The 21,245-nt window shown below is 46.2% G+C and overlaps 2 protein-coding genes across 4 annotated transcripts in view; both read left to right on the forward strand.

Annotated features, from left to right (window-relative positions):
• The first annotated feature begins 58 nt into the window (after window positions 1-58).
• calhm2.1 (calcium homeostasis modulator family member 2, tandem duplicate 1) lies at window positions 59-17,399 on the forward strand. The gene is made up of 6 exons (XM_063191292.1): window positions 59-305; window positions 1,077-1,464; window positions 2,593-2,862; window positions 7,554-7,724; window positions 8,189-8,427; window positions 17,267-17,399. Exons 2-6 carry the CDS (start codon window positions 1,186-1,188, stop codon window positions 17,397-17,399), a joined length of 1,092 nt encoding a protein of 363 aa, XP_063047362.1. The 5' UTR covers window positions 59-305; window positions 1,077-1,185.
• Window positions 17,400-18,873: 1,474 nt separating this feature from the next.
• Window positions 18,874-21,245, forward strand: part of si:dkey-51a16.9 (RING finger protein 122) — a 34,723-nt gene continuing 32,351 nt past the window's right edge. For 2 of the 3 annotated variants that reach the window (XM_063191163.1, XM_063191165.1), the window contains exons 1-2: window positions 18,874-19,152; window positions 20,449-21,245. The exon at window positions 20,449-21,245 is cut by the window's right edge and continues 270 nt beyond it. The gene's annotated coding sequence lies outside the window, so the exon portion shown is untranslated. Of the gene's footprint in view, window positions 19,153-19,954; window positions 20,226-20,448 lie in introns of those variants that run through there. The other variant, XM_063191164.1, reaches the window with a different exon arrangement.

The raw sequence follows: 21,245 nt of genomic DNA on the forward strand, positions 1-21,245 counted from the left end.
ACATCCTTTTTTTCCACAGGGGAGGAAACCAGACGCCAGTTCCTGCCTCTTTTCGAGTCCTAGTCCCTCCCTGCCCACTCACTGCCCTCTCTTCTCTTCTTTTCTCTTCTCTTCTCTTCTCTATCCCTACAAGCCACCGGTCCCAGACATGGACACCAATCTTTGGCTGTAAAAACGTACAAACTAATGCATCCGGTGTATACTCATCTAGCTGAGGCTTAAGGACCACCATTAGAGGATTATTACCAAGTACCTGACTGGTTAGGAGGGAGCGGTGAACTTCATCTTGAGGTCAATCATGCGGTGTGAGTTTGTTTTGCTTTGTTGTTCTCTATCCAGGGAGTAGACGTGCTAATTTGAATTTCACTGGGAACCGGCATGCTAACTTACAGTAAATCATTAGAAAATAATGTAGTTTCGTTGCAAAGCAATACGGTGAATGCACCATTGTTGACTTTTACATTTTATTATTGGAAATTACTGGTCAGAAGTCCTGTCATCTATGTGTGAATTCTTGCCATTCAAATATTTTGAGAACGTACTTTAAACCTACATATAATGCATTTTGCAATGCAATGCAAAGCAATGCCCAGCGCAAAAATATAAATTTCCCAAAATTCTCCAAAATGGATATACACCGTTTTGCAATGAAACTCTTCAAATAAAGTTTGCATGTAATCACAAATACATGTAAATCTTTCTGTCTCAGATTTAAAGTCAATTCACTCTCTCTGTCTCGCTCGCTCTATCTCTCTCTCTCTCCCCATCTGTCTGTGTACTGAGTGACATTGGCTAGTCAATGGCTATTGAATGTTCCTGTGTAAAGTGTAATTTCAGAGTGTGACATTCATCTGTCATCCTGCCATGTGTTCCCTTTGTAACCGGAGCCAAGTCTCTTACAGTAAACACGCGACATATTAGTCATGACTTTATATATGTGCTGAAAACTGATCCATCCATGTTCTCTCTCTCTCTCTCTCTCTCTCTCTCTCTCTCTCTCTCTCTCTCTCTCTCTCTCTCTCTCTCTCCCTATCTGTACTCTCTCTCTCTCTGTGTTTACTTTTCACCACTTCAAGTGTAAACCTCGATACCACGACAAGGGAAGGGACTGAGAAACCCCTTTCACTGACCCTCCTCTGTCGGATATAAACGCACATAGAAAAAAACCCAACTCCAACCACAACCATGGCCGCCCTGATCAGAGAGAACTTCAAGTTCGTGTCCCTGTTCTTCAAGAGCAAGGATGTGATGATCTTCAACGGCCTCATCGCCCTGGGAACGGTCGGCGGGCAGACGGCCTACAACATCTTCGCCTTCAGCTGCCCCTGCTCGCCGGAGCGGAACTACCTGTACGGCCTGGCCGCCATCGGGGTGCCCGCCCTCGCCCTCTTCCTGGTCGGGGTGATGCTCAACCACAACACCTGGGACATCCTGTCCGAGTGCAGGCTGAGAAGGTGCCGGAAGGTTAGTTAGTTAGGTATCTACTCTCTATAATACTATATAGTAGAGATGCACCGGATCCTGATTTTTAGGATCCTGCCGGATACCGGATCCACTGCTTAAGATCCTGTCGGATCCAGAACCGGATACCGGATCCTACGAAAGGGTTGAAACACATAGCCTACTCACACACGTGGGCCCCTTTATCACGTTGGCTCAAACTATTTTGACTGAAAAGCCTCGACTACCGGATCCTGGATCTTGGAACCGGATCCGGATAGTCTGAAAAACCCTATTATCCTGCCGGATCCTGGAACCGGATCTTGGATCCTGTACATCTCTACTATATAGTAGCCTATAGTGGCAGAAGGTTAGTTAGTTATCTGCTATCTAAAATACTATATAGTAAAGTGCCGGAAGGTTAGTTAGTTAGTTATCTACTCTCTATAATACTATGCAGTATAGTGCCGGAAGGTTAGTTAGTTAGTTATCTACTATCTATAATACTATATAGGTTTTTTTTTTCTCTCTCTCTCTCTATTCTCTTTTCTCTTTCTCTACTAGTCTAGCACATTGAACGACAGTTTAATTTGATAATGTGCTATAGGGAATAGATCACACTTTTCTAGCTTTTTCTTTTTTTGTTATTCATGAAATTGAATAAAAACAAATAAAATGAATAAAAAAGAAAAGATAAATAAAGAAGGAAAAAAAAGAGTGCAATCTGTTCCCTACTAGCTTGCTTCCTTCAGAGACGTACCAACAAGAAGGAGGAGTGCAGTGTGTGGAAGATAACTTTCTGTGATAATGTGCTATATAAATAAGTTTGATTGATTGAAGCTGTCCGGTCTCTTTATCTACTCTCCATCACATTGAATGACAGTTTTGTCTGATAATGTGCTATACAAATAAGTTGGTAATACTTTATGATAATAAGGGATGCATGAAAAGCATTATAAAGACTATGTAAATAATTAGCCAATGATGAACTAAACATTAACATATGTTTGTAAATGAGTAGGAAATGTTATGTTAATACTTTATATTTTATTGAAGGTTTCCAGCGTGGCGTTTGATTGATTTACTTGATTGAAGGTGTCTGGCGTCGTCTTATGTGCTATATGAGTATTGATTTGATTTGATTGATTGAAGGTGACCGGCGTGGCGTTCTTCGCGCTGCTGGCGTCCATCGTGGGCCGGGCCGTAGTGGCCCCCATCACCTGGTCCGTGTTGTCACTACTCCGGGGCGAGGCCTACGTGTGTGCCCGCAGCGAGTTTGTGGAGCCGGCCTCCATCCCGGGTTTCCCCGACAACCTGTCGCACGTGCCGGACGTCATGGCCGGCTTCCCCTGTCAGCAGGTGCCCACGGAGGTGCTGCAGTTCTGGGGAGTGATCGAGAGGAGGCTGAAGTACGAGTCCCAGGTAGGCAGAGGTGCATCTTGTCACCAGGCTAGGCAGGCAGCCACTTGGGGCCCCCAAACTCCTAGATGGTGAATAACAGCTCACATTTTTTTCCCCACGATTTTGTTTCAAATGTCCATTCCTTTCCATTTTTGCTGCCTCTGCAGATAGGGTGGTCGACTCGGCTGCCTGTTGTTTGACTTTTCATTCATACATGCAGGACTGTAAATCAACTTTTTTCACCACCAGCCAAAATGGCTAATACGCACTGCAGATGTTAAAGGACCAGTTCAGTCAATTTCAACATGCAGTTGTAATGCTCACACTACCCTGGACTTGTCAGTACCTGAAGTTTTTCAGTTTTTCAGCCTTTTCAGAGATCTTGGTCATTGTAATGGGGGCAGCGCTTTGTTTACATTTAAAAAAAACATTTTTATTTATTTCCAAAATACATCCGAAAGGTTATACAACATCAGCAGACAACTAGCAAACAGCGGTACCTTTTGGGAAAATATTTGGAGTAGGCCTATGCTATTTTTTTTTATGTAAAAAAAATGCTGCCCCCATTAAAATAGCTCATATCTCGGAAAGGGCTGAGCCGAAAAATGTGGCAACACCGGGTATAGGCCTACTAACAAGTCAAGGGTAGCGTGAGCAATACAACAGCATAATGAAATTGACTGAACTGGTCCTTTAATCTTACTATCCAAACACACACCCACTAATGGGTCAAAGTGACTAGGAAGCTGGTATATTCTACCAGCCAAACAGAAATTTCGCCAGCATTTGGTCGGTTGGCTGGTGTTTAGAGCCCTGCATACACGTAGGCCTATTTTGCAAACTCATTAGATGCCAGCCATTTTTAAATCATACAACGCAGCAATGCCAGATCATTTTCAGCATTTTGGTTGATTTTTCAAGACCCACAGAAAATTGAATTCTATGCCTATGTCAAACTGAATTGATGTGCATAGGCAATAGGCATCACTAGTACTGAACGTGAGGATCCAACATGGCGCGTCATTGGCGTCAAAGCGTGTAAGGGGTGGTCTGCCAAGTTCCAGTGGTCTGTTCAAGTTCAAGTTGATTTCTTTGTTCCCCAAAGGGAAACTTGGTTGGAACAGGTATTTATAAACACACACAACAGATGGTTATAACACATCGTAAGACAGGTCATCACAACACCTATTGTATAGACACAGCCAACACAGAATGAGGCATCAACCGCTACATTGCACAGACAGACTCTGCCTGTTGTATGAATTTCATCCCTATAAGATTAAGTGTTAAATTGTTCAAAGGACTTCATGCAATCAGCGATGATGTAATGTAAAATGTAAAACAATACACAGTACAAACAATAAAAGATGTAGTGTTAATTCAACACTTAGAGAGTACTGTGTGACCAAATATACAATCAGTCTAGAAGATTGTACATTACGTCTCTAACTGTTAATTTAACATTGAAAAATGTACTTTGTACATGTCTGATAGGGAATGTCCCCGTTTCCCAAGGAATATAATAAATAACATAGTAATATAATTATATAAAAACAGGCAATAGGTCCCCTATGTGGTTTGATGTGTGGTTTTCTGCTTGATGCGTTTATCCAAAGCGACTTACAGATATCACAGTGTATTGGTTACAGTTCTTGGAACAGTGTGTGGGGATAGGTGCCTTGCTCAAAGGCACTTCAACCATGGAGGGAGAAAAGGATTGGTAAGGGTGGGGATTGAACCTGCAATATGATCCAGTCCAACTCCCTAACCATTACACCATAGCTGCCCCAGAACATAAATATGATATGAAAGGCCTAAAAGTATAGGCCACATTTTAGTGAATCGACTTACATTCAGTAAATTATACAAATTACATCCACATTCCACAACACAAAATCTTTATCTTTTCAGGGCAAGTAGTCAAAGTTCTGTGTCTTAGCAATAAATTGCTGGGGGAACCCTGAACTTCTATCTAAAGCAGGGATGTCGAACTCAGGCCCGGGGGCCAAATCTGGCCCGCGGAGCCATTTTATTCGGCTCGCGAGATGATTTCAAATGTGTGTTACAGTTGGCCCACATACACCATTAATGTATAGCGTAACAAGACTTGAACATGAAATTTGGTATGTCACAGGATGTGAAATCACATTTAAACTGCCATGTATGATGGGAAAGAGTGTGTGTGGAATTGAACTGAGTATAAAGTGCATGTACACACAATTTTAGTCTTTTTTTTTTTAAGCGAATCTTGAGTTCGGTCTGCAACTTCGTTCCAGATTTTGATTTTGTCTCTCAGTCAATTTGAGTTTGACACCCTGATCTAAAGAGATCATCTCTATCTATGTTCTAAATACAGACGTGAAAACCTGACACCTCATTAGCTCCGGGGTGCATTTCTCGAAAGCGTAGTTGCTAACTACAGTAGCTATTTTGTTGGTTGCAATGCAATTTCCCATTGGCAACTACCCAAGTTGCTAACAGCTAACAACTACACTTTTGAGAAATGCACCCCGGGGCAACTGGCCAACTGCATGCAAGCCATCTTTCATGCACATAGTTCATGTCATTTTTTAAAATCATAATAAATAAGATCAAAATATAAATGAAAAGGACAAATGATGGAATGTTACAAAATCAGAACAAGATCTTTTTTCTTTTTGAATCAGTGTTGTGAGTTGTTGGGCTGGACTTTCCAGCGTTACACTTGTCTATTACAAGTTATGTAGCCTACAGTTTAAACGACAACCTTCAGCTCTGCCTACAGTGTGACCCCAGACTATACTTTTAGTGTTACACTCAGGCTTTCCAGACTACCTGTAGACTGTTATACTCTTATACTAACTTCTACACTGTTATTGGTCCTGTCTTGTGCTTTAATGTCTGCATGAGCACTGTCTATGTCCATACTGTCTTAAGTCCATGTATAAGTACTGTCTATGTCTATACTGTCTATGTCCTTACCTAGATTAGTCTATGTCTGTATGGGAAAGCAAGAAATGTAATTTCAAATTCTTTGTATGACCAGTGCATGTAAAGAAATTGACAATAAAACCTACTTGACTTGACTTGACTAATGTCTGTCTCGTTAATGTCAGTCCTAGCATGGGATAGATGGAAATAGAATTTCCTTGTATGAACTTTGCATGAAGTGCATTGTATGAAGAAACTGACAATATAGCTGCCTTGACTTGACTTGACAAACCCATTGGCAGATTTTAAACTCTATTTGTTTCCATTCTGCTGTCTCAGTGCTATAGACAGAGACGTATTCATGAGTGACTTACGGAGAGGGAATTCTATTTTTCACGTGCCTGGGCAAGGCAATAGTTTATACAGTTTAGCTCGCATTGTCCAACGATAAGGTGTCATTTGTTTTGGGAAACAAAAATGGCTCCATTGTAGCGCAAGTATAGGACAATTACAGAGAGAGAACTGTAATAGCTGACGAAGGTAGGCCTCACTTAACACAAAGAATTCTGCCAGGAAATGATGGTGTCCTTGACTTAATTATAGCCTAATGGTTACTCTGCACGCAGAACTCCCAGTGCATGGATTTGATTTAAATGCCATCTCTCCTTCTGCTGTCTCTGTCTGTCCAATGTGTGTGATTCTCATACTGTGTCTGTGCCTTCGAATTTTTTTGCTTGCGTATCTATTACAAGAGGGTGTGTGTGTGCGCGCGTGTGCACGCGCACGGGCGTGTGTTTGTACATGCACTCATGCCTGTGTGAGTGTGCGTGTGCACACGTGCCTGAGTGTGTGTGTGTGCACCTGTTCCTCTTATTTGCGTGTCTCCCCTCCCCTCCCCTCTCCTCTCTTCTCTCCTCTCCTCTCCCTGTCAGTCATTAAGCGATTGGGGCATCAGACTTGTAGTAAGCCCAAAGATTGCCGGTTTGACTCCTGAGCCGCCAGGTTGGTGGGGGGAGTAATTAACCAGTGCTCTCCCCATCCTCGTTCATGACTGAGGTACCATAGCATGGTACCGTCCCGCCGCACTGCTCCCTTTTGGGTGCTATTGGGGGCTGCCGCTTTGCACGGGTGAGGCATACATGCAATTTTGTTGTGTGCAGTGTGCAGTGTTCACTTGTGTGCTGTGGAGCGCTGTGTCACAATGTCATAGGAGTTGGAGTTTCCCAGTTGGGCTTTCACTTTCTCCTCATGTCATGTCCTCCTCTTCTTCTCCTCCTCTGCTGCTCTCCCCCTCTCCTCATGTCATGTCCTCCTCTTCTTCTCCTCCTCTGCTCCTCTCCTCCTCTCCTCCTATCATGTCCTCCTCCTCTTCTCCCCTCTCCTCATGTCATGTTCTCCTCCTCCTCTCCTCCTCTGCTCCTCTCCTCCTCTCCTCCTATCATGTCCTCCTCTTCTTCTCCCCTCTCCTCCTATCATGTCCTCCTCTTCTTCTCCCCTCTCCTCATGTCATGTGTCCTCCTCTTCTTCTCCCCTCTCCTCCTCTGCTCCTCTCCTCCTCTCCTCTCCTCTCCTCCTCTTCTTCTCCCCTCTCCTCCTATCATGTCCTCCTCTTCTTCTCCCCCCTCCTCATGTCATGTTCTCCTCCTCCTTTCCTCCTCTTCTTCTCCCCTCTCCTCATGTCATGTGTCCTCCTCTTCTTCTCCCCTCTCCTCCTCTGCTCCTCTCCTCCTCTCCTCTCCTCTCCTCCTCTTCTTCTCCCCTCTCCTCATATCATGTCCTCCTCCTCTTCTTCTTCTCCTCAGCTGCTGGGCTGGCTGCTGGTGGGTGCCGTGTCGCTGACGGCCTTCCTGACGCTGTGCCTGCGCCACTGCTGCTCTCCCCTGGGCTACCAGCAGGAGGCGTACTGGTCTAGCTTCCGCTCGCAGGAGAACAACCTGTTCCAGCGCACCATGGACGCCCACGCGCACCTGCAGGTAGGGGTGTCTATAATAATCGATGTGTATAGAAGCATCCATCCTACAGATCGATCCTATTGTGGGGCATTCTTAAGCATTGAAAATAATCGAATCGCTGGCCCCTGCCCAATGCCTTAGCTCCATAAGAATAGTAGTGGAAAAATAATTGAAAAAAATAGAATCAAATCGAATCGTATCGTATCGTAGGGCATTCTTAAGTATCGAAAATCATCTAATTGACTGCCTTAAGAAATCGTTAACGAATCGTCAGAGGCGATTTTAGTGTCAGCTGGGGCCCCAAGCACAAAAAAAAGGACATTTGAACCTAAATTGCCACTACTGTGGTAAAGTGTGAGCTGTTATTCACTATCTAGGGGCTTGGGGGGCCCAAGCGGCTACCTGCCTTGCCTGGTGACAAGATGCGCCTCTGCAAATCGTATCGTTATGGAGGTTGTGTGATGTACACCCCTACCTACCTGCAGGCCATCCGCGGGGTGCGCAGCTTCTTCGGATTCGCGGCGCTGGACGCAGACGAGAAGGCCCTCCTGGAGGAGGCGGGAGAGGCGGGGGCCAAGGAGCAGATCCCCAGCCTGGAGTGGAACCGCATCACGGGGGTGTACCTGTACCGGGAGAACCAGGGGGAGCCGCTCTACAGCCGCCTGCACAAGTGGTCCAACTACACACTGCTGGAGGACAAGGAGGACATGGAGAAGGACATGAACTGCTGAGGGAGAGGGGGAGAGAGAGAGAGAGAGAGAGAGAGAGAGAGAGAGAGAGAGAGAGAGAGAGAGAGAGAGAGAGAGAGAGAGAGAGAGAGAGAGAGAGAGAGAGAGAGAAACAGATATCTTCACAGAGAGAGAGAGAGGGGGGAGAGAGAGAGACAGATATCTTCACAGAGAGAGAGGGGGGGGACAGACAGATGGACAGACGGAGAGATAGACAGACGGAGAGACAGAGGTCTTCGCAGAGAGAGAGAGAGAGAGAGAGAGAGAGAGAGAGAGAGAGAGAGAGAGAGAGGGAGCAGGAGTGAGCAGCTTTGGTTTCACTGAAGACATACGCACAACTATGGCATGATTGTTTTTTTCTTTTACTGTTGTTGTTATTGATGTTCAAGTGTCCTTATTTTATCAGAGGGATTGGCCAACTGAATAAGTCTTTCACATCACATTACATTACATTACACTACATTACATTACATTACATTTGGCAGACGCTTTATAACCAAAGCGATTTTTGAAAAGAGGACATAATCATAGCCAACATCACTAGCAAATACAAAGTGTACAGGAAATATACAGAACAACTTAGTGCAGATGTTAAGAAGGGTTAGTTATTATTTTATTATTTTTTTTAAATTAGAGTACACACACACACACACACACACACACATACATACACATAATGTCAAGAGTCAGGCCTGGCGCTAGGGCAGCTAAAACATCACACTTAGCTGACGTTTTTTTGTTTTAATCCAAAGCAACTTACAGTTATTTACAGGGTATTGGTTCACGGTCCTTGGAGCAGTGTGGGGATAAGTGACTTGCTCAATGGCACGTCAGCCAAGGGATTGGTTGGAAGCAAGGGATTGGTAAAGGTGGGCATTGAACCGACATCCCTGGGATCTATAGTGTAGTCCATGTTAACTAAAGAATGGGAGATTTTGAAGATAGATGCTATTTGATGAATGGAGGTAATGTTTCAGTTCATTCAGCATACAAATCAATGCACATACAGCACTTTCGCAGCTTACCAAGTGTGGACTGTTCTCTCAACTTGTCAGAAGCTTATCAGACACTGTGCACATTATGTTTGACAAAAAATGTCTTATTACAACTCCATTCTGCATTTGTTCAAAATTGGTCTGAAATTGTGTGTGTGTGTTTTTTAAAATCTGCACTAGCCTATTCAGGCAATTTCATCTCAATAAAAACGTTTACAGAAACAGGTGTATAGTAGGTGTTCAACTTCTATACGTCACATCCTTCTCTGATAGTGACAGCGTTTATACAATTTTCCAAAAATGAGGCCTATGTGTGCTGTGACTCAGTTTAGTGTAATGTTTATTTGACAGGGACAGTGCACAACAACATACAATTGAGCCAGATTATAACCACAATAGTCTGTATGAGTGTGTGTAGATTACAATTTGTATCTTATTATGCTTTGGATCATAATAGCTATTTGGCAACGTTGGCCTGGAGCCTTAGCTAAGTTAAATAAAGCTTATGAGATTGTCTGTTGCCACGGTAGATTAGCTTTGCCCTGCACTCTGCTCACCGGAGCTCAATTTAGACTGCAGCCTGTGCAAATAATGCTGCGATATGGCTGCTGGTTGCTCTCTCAAAGGCGCGGCAAGGCAAGGCAATTTTATTTGTATAGCACATTTCATACATAAATGCAATTCAATGTGCTTTACAGAGAAGTAAGATAAAATAGAATAAAATGAAATGAAATAAAAAATAAATGCACAAAGCATGGTAGGTAAAAATAGAACAAAAAGGAGTAAAAGATAAAAGCAGGAAATAAGGAAATCAAAAACATTTTCTAAGAGAACGTTTATAATATCTATAGCATAGAAGGCAACATCCTCCCACCAAGCACTATCACAGCACAGGATTAAACTTGGTAGCCTAGGTAATGTGTGGTGGTGAGCCGCATATTTGTAATTCTTTTCTGTTTCTCTGTTTCATGCCTACTTGTGCTTCTATGTCTACTTCCCCAGGCAAGTCATGAAGGAAGGCCCATTGGTACAACAAAATACTAGGTGTGAGAGGTATTTTTTGTAATCATTTTTGTGTCATGTCATGTGCAAGCCATTTGTTAGCAGGGCTGGCCTGGGGGACAAATAGGGCCAGGGCACTTTGACTTAAAGGACCCCCTCATAATTAGCGGTGCAGAACTGTCTCACCCCGCACCATTGTGGGCCCCTATTTTCGGAAATGTCATAAAGAAAAGGTTGTGTGGCCCACCGGGAAATGTCCGCTATGCCAGATGGCCAGTCCAGCCCTGTTTGTAAGCTGCACTGCATGAGGACATGACGCCCTAAAAGCCATAGGCTATTATTATGTTGATAATTCACAAGTTTTTGGTAATTTAACAGACTGATTGCCCAAAATGTAGGCCCCTACTTGTATTTTACAAAAATCCAATACAATGAGGGGAGAAAAAATGTCAACCTATATTACTACCATATTACAAAACTAGACACTAGACACTAGACAGCTTATGACTGATTTTGGAAACATAAAAAAAACATAACATATGATTATCAAACACGCAAAGTCAAGTCAAGTCAAGTCAAGTCAAGTTTATTGTCAATTTCTTTACATGCACTGGTCATACAAAGAATTTGAAATTGCGTTTTTTGCTCTCCCATGCAGACATAGACTAATCTAGGTAAGGACATAGACAGTATAGACATAGACAGTACTCATACATGGACATAGACAGTATGGACGTAGACATTGCTCATACAGACATTTAAAGTGCAAGACTGGACAACAGAAGACTTGTAGAGAACATACATTAAGAGGAGGTATTTTGTTGTGTTTTTTCTAAAAGTCCTTTATAGCGTTCTGACATAGTAATAGTAGCATTTGAAGAAAATAAATAATTAAAAAAGGTTTATTAAATACACCAGCAGCAGTATGTGTGTGTGTGTGTGTGTGTTTGTATGTATGTGTTTTGTGTGCGTGTGTGTGTGTGTGTGTGTGTGTGTGTGTGTGTGTGTGTGTGTGTGTGTGTGTGTGTGTGTGTGTGTGTGTGTGTGTGTGTGTGTGTGTGTGTGTGTGTGTGTGTGTGTGTTTAGTGCAGGTAGAAAGTGCGGTGTGCGTCTGTGTGTGTGTCTGTGTACCTGTGTATGTGTGTGTGTGTCTGTGTGTGTGTATGTGTGTGAGTATGAGTTGTGTGTCAGTGTGTGTATGTTTGGGTTTAGTGCAGAAAGTGCAGTGTGCTTGTGTGTGTGTGTGTGTGTGTGTGTGTGTGTGTGTGTGTGTGTGTGTGTGTGTGTGTGTGTGTGTGTGTGTGTGTGTGTGTGTGTGTGTGTGTGCATGTGTGCATGTGTATGTTTTGAGTTAGTGCAGGTTGAAAGTTCAGTCGCAGATGTAGTAGTGCAGGTGGAATGTTCAGTCGCAGATGTAGTAGTGCAGGTGGAATGTTCAGTCGCAGATGTAGTAGTGCAGGTGGAATGTTCAGTCGCAGATATGGTGGTGGGGATGAGGGGGGGGAGCGTTGTCAGTGGCCTGGCTGGCTAGAGGCTGACAGTGAAGGGAGAGTGGGTTGAGTGTTCAGTATCTTGATTGCTTGATGCATCGTGCTGCTTGCAAGCCTGGTGGTACGGGAACGGAGGCGCCTGTACCTCTTTCCAGAGGGCAGGAGGCTGAACAGCTTGTGTGCAGGGTGGCTTGTGTCTTTGATGATCATCAGTGCTTTCCGGGTGAGGCGTGCGGTGTAAATGTCCTGCAGGGAGGGGAGTGATACTCCAATGATCTTCTTCGCTGTGTTCACAACACGCTGGAGTGTCTTCCTGTTTTTCTCCGTGTAGCTTCCTCCCCACACTGTGATGCAGCTGGACACGACGCTCTCTATGGTTCCTCTGTAGAATGTTGTCATGATGGAGGGTGTAGCACTTGCCTTCTTTAGTTTGCGCAAGAAGTAGAGACGCTGATGGGCCTTCTTCGCCAGTGATGTAGTGTTGGTGGTCCAAGAGAGGTCGTCGCTGATGTGCACTCCAAGGAACTTGGTGCTGCTCACTCTCTCCACAGCATCACGTAAAAGAGTAAAAGTCCCAGACAATATATTAATAGAAGTTTTGGCAAAGGACGCGCTCAACTTCTTGGAAAAACTAAAGTCTTTGGGTGCGAGATGAAAAGTATCAACTTAAGGAAGAAAAATCTGCACTCACAAAACTGCGTCTCATTATTTATTTATATTACCACCATGTCCAAAAAGCAAACGCGTTTCGGCTATCGCACTGATGAAGGCTTGATAGCCGAAACGCGTTTGCTTTTTGGACATGGTGGTAATATAAATAAATAATGAGACGCAGTTTTGTGAGTGCGGATTTTTCTTCCTTAAATATATTAATATACTCATGTATATACGTACATTTACATGAAAATATGTAATATGTTTCACATTTCAGAGACTACTGATTCATGTTCGGTGCCGATGCAGCCTTTATTTGTGTGTAAATCCAAAAGGCACTGAGTGAGCATTTGCGGAGAATTGTTTGATAGAGAGAAAAAAATATTTGATAAAATGTTAATAGATTTATTAGGTTATAGAATGCATATATTTCAAGAGCTGCTACCTACTGTATGTCTCTTACAGTCTAAAAGACTTCACTTGCACTCAACCATGCAAATCAGACCATTAAACAGCTGGCACAATGCACCAGAATGCCATAAATGTCTAATTTATCTAAATCTAATGTATTTAAAAGGTTCTAATCGAGGGGAACCCCACAGATGTCTGACATCACACACACACACACACGCACACACACACACACACACACACACACACACACACACACACACACACACACACACACACACACGCACACGCACACACACACACAGTTATATGCGATCATGATTTAAACCCAAATGCTTTGTCCTGGGGGACAGTGGTCGACAAGAGGTACCCCCAGTGCCCCAAGAGGTAACCCCCCCTGTCCCATTGCCAGTCTACCCCCCCCCCCCACTCCTGGTCCCAGTCCCTGTAGGGTTCTTTTGTTTAGCAACATCACTCCTTTCAATTTCTTTCAGCAGGTCGACACTTCAATGTACCACTAGCACACAAAAACAGATATAAGAAGTCATTCATCCCCTCATGTGTGGCCCTACTCAACAAAATCTGAACATTACCAGCTACCCAGCCTTAGCATACATGTATTGTCTTGTTACGTCCATGTTTTGTCATTTCTTGTCTAATGCCTGTGAGAAGTGGAGAGTGAGACTGGAGCCATGCTTAAGACAATTGACTGTTTCATTTAACAGACAAGTTTTCCATCTATCGCTACACATGTGCTGTCGGTGTCCAGTCAATAGTGCCGGTATCCAGTCAAAGTCCCCTCCTGAGTTGGGTTAGCCTTAGCGTTGGTTAGGGTTAGGGGGCTATGTATGTTAGCCTTGTAAGGCATGGCTCTTGTTATAAATTAGCTGTTACGAGAATGGCAATGACCAAATCCCAATGTATTACCAAAGGCCCTGTGCACTGTCTTGGGGTTGTAGTACTATGGTAATAAGGGCTTTTCAGTGACTATTACAGCGTTCAATCGTGTGCCTTAAGGGGCCACATGACTACTGAAGACTAATTTTTGACACAACAGCCAATTTTTTTTTTTTTTTTAATTATTATTATTTTATGCTTTTATTGTGATAGGACAGTAACAAAGAGACAGGAAATGAGCAGAGAGAGAGAGAGAGACGGGGAAGGCTCAGCAAATGACCTCAGACCGGAATCGAACCCGGATGGACGGTGTAGCAGTTAAGTGCCCAGCGGATTGAGCCACGGCCGGGCCCAAATTGACAGAAGGAAGAGATGTAGCAGAGAGAGTAGAGAGAGAGAGAGGCTCCGTTGGCCCATTGTTTCCGGGTTCAACAATTGCAAGGGGGAGGTGGGGGTAATCCCCCTTTAGGCAGACCTAAGGACTGTTCTATTCAATGCTAGGAGTATTATGACACACCCCTTTAGGCAGACCGGAACCTGGTCATGTTAGGTGCCCATAGCAACCTATTACATTGGCATATCTCTATATACTTAAAGAATCTCTGGATGTAGTGGCTCCCACCAAATACAAGCCAACAGCTGTGCAGCACGGCTTCACTGCATTTTCACATTTTGGCCACTTGGAGGTACAGTTGTTATGCTCATATCCGTAGTCCGTTGCTAAAAATAGACGCTTTGCTGTGACTCTGCAAGCTCGCTCACCTACATTTGCAAAGCCCACGTCACGCAGAGGAGGGGCGGCCATACAAGGAAACTGTGTCATTTCTGATGTAAACAATCTTATCGTGCGCTGTGTTTCTGAGGAATTTTGACCAGACTCAAGGCTGCTGATGTTATAATTTTTACGAGGGGGCAATGAAAGGAGCATAGTAAAGTGTCGCAATAGCCTACTACTGGATCATGACCCATTTTCACAGAGAACGTAGCACACGTAGCACTGTGATGTTGTAAAAGCTGGCTGAACAAACTTGTCATGTCTTATACAAGTAATAGTTTCGATATGAAAATATTGTTATTAATCATGTGTTCATGTTTCCAAACCTTTTTTTTTAATCTTGCATACTCCCTTTTTGACATACCATGAGTACCCCCTTACTGTATTTTTTTTTTTTCTTCCACGTAGGTCTACCCCCTGTGGTGGGCTCGTATACCCCTTAGTGGTACACTTGCCCCTGGTCTGGAGCCACTTCTCTACAGGGCTACAAACCTTGAATTGTAACCTGTCCCATGGTCCCTGGAACCCCACGCTGAAAGCCACTGGGCTGAAAGCCACTGGCCTGTCTCAGGGGTCCCTGGAACCCCATGTTGAAAGCCACTGGGCTGAAAGCCACTGGCCTGTCTCAGGGGTCCCTGGAACCCCATGTTGAAAGCCACTGGCCTATCCCAGGGGTCCCTGGAACCCCACGTTGAAAGCCACTGGCCGATCCCAGGGGTCGCCGGGCCCTATGTTGAAAGCCACTGGCCTATCCCAGGGGTCCCTGGAACCCCACGTTGAAAGCCACTTCCCTTTCCCAGGGGTCCCTGGCCCCCACGTTGAAAACCACTGATCTATCCCAAGGGCCTACGTGGAGCTTGGGCCATCTGCCTTAATGACTAGCATGCAGCAGCTGTGTGCTAACTAACTCCACACTAGCATGGAGCTACTGGACCACTCAGTGCAATTAATGGTCCAATAGATGATGGTTTGTAGTATAGCCCTCTGAGAATAACAGCCAATCATGTCCATCGTACAGTCATGGACATGGGCAGGGGCATAGCAGCATAGCAGCATAGCAGGGGCATTGTGGGCCCGTATGTACAATCAGCTTTAATGGACCCCCCAGCCATATAATATATAATATATAATATATAATATATAATATATAATCTTCATAAATCAGACTGTGTGTGTGCCCCCTATATACATGGGGCCCTGGTTACCCCCCTGAACGACACCCCTGGATGTGGGATAAGCAGAGAGAGAGAGAGAGAGAAGTGGGGGTTGAACTATGCTGATAGAGTAGGCTTTATCAATATCAAAATATAATAGCATAGAAAATAATAATAAAAAACTGAAAAAGAAAATAAGGTAACCATCAAGCAATACATTTAATCTAGGGTTGTAGCTGCCATTAACTACAGGGTATTGGTTACAGTCCCTGGAGCAGTCTGGGGTTAGGTGCCTTGCTCAAGGGCACTTCATGGATGGAGTTATAGGGAGAGGTAATGGTAATGGGATTCGAACCAGCATCCCTCTGAGCTCCCATCGCCTTAACCATTCGGTCGCCTGCACACTGAGCATTTCACTGACACGTTGTGTATTACAGTATTTCTCAATTGGTTTTGTACATTTCTCGAATCTCTCTCGCAATTTGCAAAACATAATATTCATTCTCAAAACAGCTTTAACAAATGGCAAAACACGGTGGATAACCTGCAAAACCGAGTCTCTTGCTCAAAACCCTTATTTGTCATTCAAAACCCAAGTTTTTGTGTCAGTGAATGTATCAGCGCCAGCAGAATGGTTAGTCATTGTGTCATAGTGTATGGACAAGCTAGTTGAATCAATGTCTCATGTTGTCAATTGAATAGTACACTCTTGAGGATCTTTTCTGAAGCGAAATGTTGTTTAGATTGGATGGGAAATGTTGTAAATTCAGTTTTATATTACATTGATCAGATAAGAATGAGATAGTTTCATGCATTCAGTGACAAAGCTTTTTGAGTGATATGACAAAAGCAATTGATAATGTACGAAATCACTGAGAATTGCATGGTGGACGAGAGCATTTGCTATATGCCGAAAACAATGAGAAACTGATTTGACCATGTGCACAGGTAACACCAGGAAGTCACAATTGAACAAAGACTTTTGAGAATCATTATTCTGTTGTGAGAAATGTACAAAACCAATTGTGAAAAACTGTAAAGAAAACAGTGAAATGGTCAGTGTGCAGGAGTTTTTTCAAATTTTCTGATGAGAGTGACCCATGCGTCATCTCCAACACATGTGCTAGCTGAGGTGTACGAAAAAAAAACAAGTTTAAAGTTCCCATGAAGGCAACACAGAGAGTGTATATGCAGTTTAGAGAGAACCAGAAGACATAGGATGACCCCCCCCCCCCCCCCCCCCCCCACAGGAGACAACAACACAACTAATCACTGAGTCACCAGAACACCAGACTGCAGATTTATAACATAAGCAAAGGGAAAGGGGGGGTCAGTCAGTCCGACATTTTTCGACCCTTCTATGGTGAACGCTGTAGCTCACAGCCCTGTGACAGTACTATGTGTGTCGTCCGCAGTGATGTCTCACGGCCCTGTGACACCATGTGTGTCTTCCACAGCGGTGTCTCCCAGCTGGGGTTCGACCTCCTCACCCCGGCCGCCTGTGCTGGCCATGTTGGGCTTCCCCGGAGCTGCCTGTCATGCAGGGGCCGTCTCTCCACAGGCTCCAGGAAGGGCTGCCTACACGGCTGACTGTGCTCAGTTGCCTGCCTACCTGCCTGCCTCTCTCCCTGCTTGCCTCTCTCCCTGCTTGCCTCTCTCCCTGCCTGCGTGCCTGCCTGTCTGCCTGCCTGCCTGCCTCCCCTGCCTGCCTGCCTGCTTCTCTGCCTTCCTGCCTCCTTCTCTGTCTGCCTGCCTGCCTGCCTGCTTCTCTGCCTTCCTGCCTCCTTCTCTGTCTGCCTGCTTGCCTGCCTGCCTGCCTGCCTGCCTGCTTGTCTGCCTGCCTGCTTGTCTGCCTCCCTGGCTGCCTGCGTGTGTGTTTCTCTGCCTGCCTGCCTGCCTGTCTGCCTGCCTGTCTACCTGCTTGCCTATCTGCCTGCCTCCCTCCCTTCCTGCCTGCCTGCCTCTCTGTCTGTCTGCCTACCTGCTTCTCTGCCTGCCTGCCTGCCTGCCTGTCTGCCTCCCTCCCTGCCTGCCTGTCTGCCTGCCTGCCTGACTGACTGCCTGCTTGCCTATCTGCCTGCCTCCCTCCCTTCCTGCCTGCCTGCCTCTCTGTCTGTCTGCCTACCTGCTTCTCTGCCTGCCTGCCTGCCTGCCTGACTGACTGCCTGCCTGCCTCCCTCCCTGCCTGCCTGTCTGCCTGCCTGCCTGTCTGCCTGCCTGCCTCCCTCCCTGCCTGCTTGTCTGCCTGCCTGCCTCCCTCCCTGCCTGCTTCTCTGCCTGCCTGCCTGCCTGACTGCCTGCCTGGCTCTGTGCCTGCCTGCCTGCCTGCCAGCCTCTCTGCCTGTGTGTGTCTCTGTCTCCCTGCCTGCCTGCCTGCTTGCCTGCCTGCCTGTCTGCCTGCCTGTCTCCCTGCCTGTGTGCTTCTCTGCCTGCCTGCCTGCCTGCTTCCCTGACTGCCTGTGTGCTTCTCTGTCTGCCTGCCTCTCTGCCTGCCTGCCTGCTTCTCTGCCTGCCTGCCTGCCTGCCTGCCTGCCTGCCTGCCTGCCTGTCTCCCTGACTGCCTGTGTGCTTCTCTGCCTGCTTCTCTGCCTGCTTATCTGCCTGCTAGCCACTGTCATCACCTCACAAACTGCTGGAGGTTGAGAGGGACAGACAGAGAGAGGGGCAGACAGACAGACAGACAGACAGACAGACAGACAGACAGACCGAGAAAATAGAAACAGAGAAACAGAGAATTAGAGTCATAGTTGAAAAGGAGAAAGAGAGGCAGAAAGACAGAAGAGAGAGGCGAGAGGGAGGGAGGGAGTTAGGGAGGGAGGAGGGAGGAAAGGAGGACGCGTGGGAGGGTGAGAGGGAGGGGGAAAAGGGAGGGGGCGGGCGAAAGGAGAGCGAGCCGTGATGCAGACAGCGAATCACATGAGGCAAAAGATCTGTGTACAAACTGAACGGGAGCCCCTGGCAGCACGACGCGAGGGTAGCACAGCACAACACAGCACACAGCACACAGCACAACACAGCACACAGCACACAGCACAATACAGCACACAGCACAGCACAGCACAGCACAGACCTGAGAAAGCACTCAGCTCAACACTATAACACACAGCCTTAGCACAGCTGACAGCACAATCTCACACACACATACGCACATACACATACACACACTGACACACACACACACATAAACAGACAGAGACACAGAGCGAGCGAGAGCGAGAGAGAGAGAGACAGATAGACTGAGAGAGAAGGGGAAGAGACACACACAGAAGAGAAGACTGACAACACAACACAACACAGGAAGTAGAGAAGACGTGGAGAGCTGGAGAGCCTTCTCTGAACAAGGGTGGGTTCCTTTTTGTTTTTCTCTTGTCCGTCCGTCTCGGCTGTCTGTTGTCATTCTCTTTCTCTACCTTTATCTCTCTATCACACAGACTCTATCTCTCTCCCTCTCCCTCTGTCTCTCCCTCTCCCTCTCCCTCTGTCTCTGTCTCTGTGTCTGTCTCTGGCTCTGTCTCTCCCTCTGTCTCTGTCTCTGTGTCTGTCGCTGTGTTGGTGGTGGTGGTGTTGTTACGAGTAGGAACAGATGGTGTGGAGCAGACAGAGCAGGCAGCTACACAGGCAGCTACACAGGCAGCTACACAATGCCAGCCCCAGCTTGAGAGGGGGGCTGCACCAGCAAGAGAGAGGCACTAGCTCAGAGGGGCTGCCTGCCTGCCTGCCAGTCTCCCCTGTCTGCCTGCCTCCCCTGCCTGCCTGCCTGCCTGCCTGCCTGTCTGCCTGCTTACCTGCCTGCATGCCTGCCTGTTTGCCTGCCTGTCTGCCTGCCTGTTTTCCTGCCTGCCTGTCTGTTTGCCTGCCTGCCTCCCCTGCCTGCCTGCCTGCCTACCCGCCTGCCTGTTTGCCTGCCTGCCTGCCTGCCTGCCTGCCTGCCTGCCTGCTTGTCTGCCTGCGTGCCTGCCTCCCGTCATCTCTCCTCTCCGCGGTGTGCCATCCCCTCACTCCTTTTGTTTTCCCACAAACGCTGGCAAAGAAGGTCAGGATTTATAACCGCTCAGAACGCTGAGAGAGGGAGAGAGAGAGAGAGAGAGAGAGAGAGAGAGAGAGAAGAAAAGAGAGAGGGGGGAAGAGAAGGAGTGATAGAGAAGGAGAGGGAGAGGGAGAGAGGCAGGAAAGACAGTGACATATACGTGGAAACAGCTTTTCCTGGAATGGACAGAGAAAGAGAGAGAAAGACGGGAAGAGGGAGAGCAAAAACAATCCAGAGAAGGGAAAGAGGAAGGATGGTGACTAGGTTTTGATGGTAGACAATGTTTTGTTTTTAAAAGTAAGAGATTCAACTCAAGAGAACAACCTTGGGGGGGGGGGGGGGGACACCCCACTGTTGTTATGAAGAGGAAGCTTGGTCGAGCTGACTTTGTTAGCTTGATCTCTCTGTTATTGTGGATATCTATATCTATCTATAATGTATGTGTTCTGTCTATGTCCAATTGTCTATGTCCTCACCTTAAGTCTATGTCTATGTCTGCATGGGAAAGTGAGAAACATAATTTCAATTCTTTGTATGACCAGTGTATGTAAAGAAATTGACAATAAAACCGACTTGACTTGACTATATCTGTGATCTCCTTCTTCTTCACAGGCAAGACACCAAGGACCAGAGGGAACCCCTCTATCAGAAATCACTGTTGTCATTTTTTGTCACCGTGTGGCCCACTCGGTGTGGGAAAAACAAGCGTGGAGCTCCTTGTTTTTGTGACTCAATCCTTGCCTCACGACTGACTGCCAGGACCACCCACATCTGTGCTTTGATTTTTTTTCTCCTCCATTTCTTTCCTTTTCCCCCAATCACCATCCCCGAAGCAACAGAGCACCATCAAGCACGAAAAAAAGAGAAATGACAAAGTGAAGGGAAAGAAAGGAAACGGGGAAAAGAGCGGTCAATGCCACGCATCGTTTCGCGTCCTCCTTCTCGTGTTGTTGTGCTTCCTCTGGGAGAACAGCCCGCGTGTTGATGTGTCTTCGTGGGGAGGGGGAGAGAGAACGAGAGGAGGAGGAGGAGGGGCGAGAGATTCGAGATTCGGATTGAGATGTGGCCATGTTGACACCAGCAGCAAGCCCTCCTAATAATGAGTGACTCATCCGTGTGAATGTTTCAACGGAGGAGACGAGGAGGAGTGGAGAGGGACTAGAGAGAGAGAGAGAGAGAGAGAGAGAGAGAGAGAGAGAGAGAGAGAGAGAGAGAGAGAGAGACTACAGAGAGACTACAGAGAGACTACAGAGAGAGCGGGAGCAAGAGAGCAAGCAAGAGTGAAGTGCCTTGCATGCCCAGCGAAGCCCCCCCACTCCCCATCGGTGAGACGCACCTGTACCCAGAATTCAACCCAGAGTTAACCCCACGGATACAGTCAACACCTGTAAACTGACTTAAACTGTAAA

Source organism: Engraulis encrasicolus, chromosome 24 (genome assembly GCF_034702125.1).
Source record: "Engraulis encrasicolus isolate BLACKSEA-1 chromosome 24, IST_EnEncr_1.0, whole genome shotgun sequence".
Taxonomy (NCBI): domain Eukaryota; kingdom Metazoa; phylum Chordata; class Actinopteri; order Clupeiformes; family Engraulidae; genus Engraulis; species Engraulis encrasicolus.

Bases quoted from the DNA above. Each gene is read 5' to 3' on its own strand.
- calhm2.1 (XM_063191292.1), top strand. From the start codon at position 1,186: ATGGCCGCCCTGATCAGAGAGAACTTCAAGTTCGTGTCCCTGTTCTTC. The intron at 1,465-2,592 runs GTTAGTTAGTTA...GATTGATTGAAG, and splicing joins GGCTGAGAAGGTGCCGGAAG to GTGACCGGCGTGGCGTTCTT. The intron at 2,863-7,553 runs GTAGGCAGAGGT...TCTTCTCCTCAG, and splicing joins GGCTGAAGTACGAGTCCCAG to CTGCTGGGCTGGCTGCTGGT.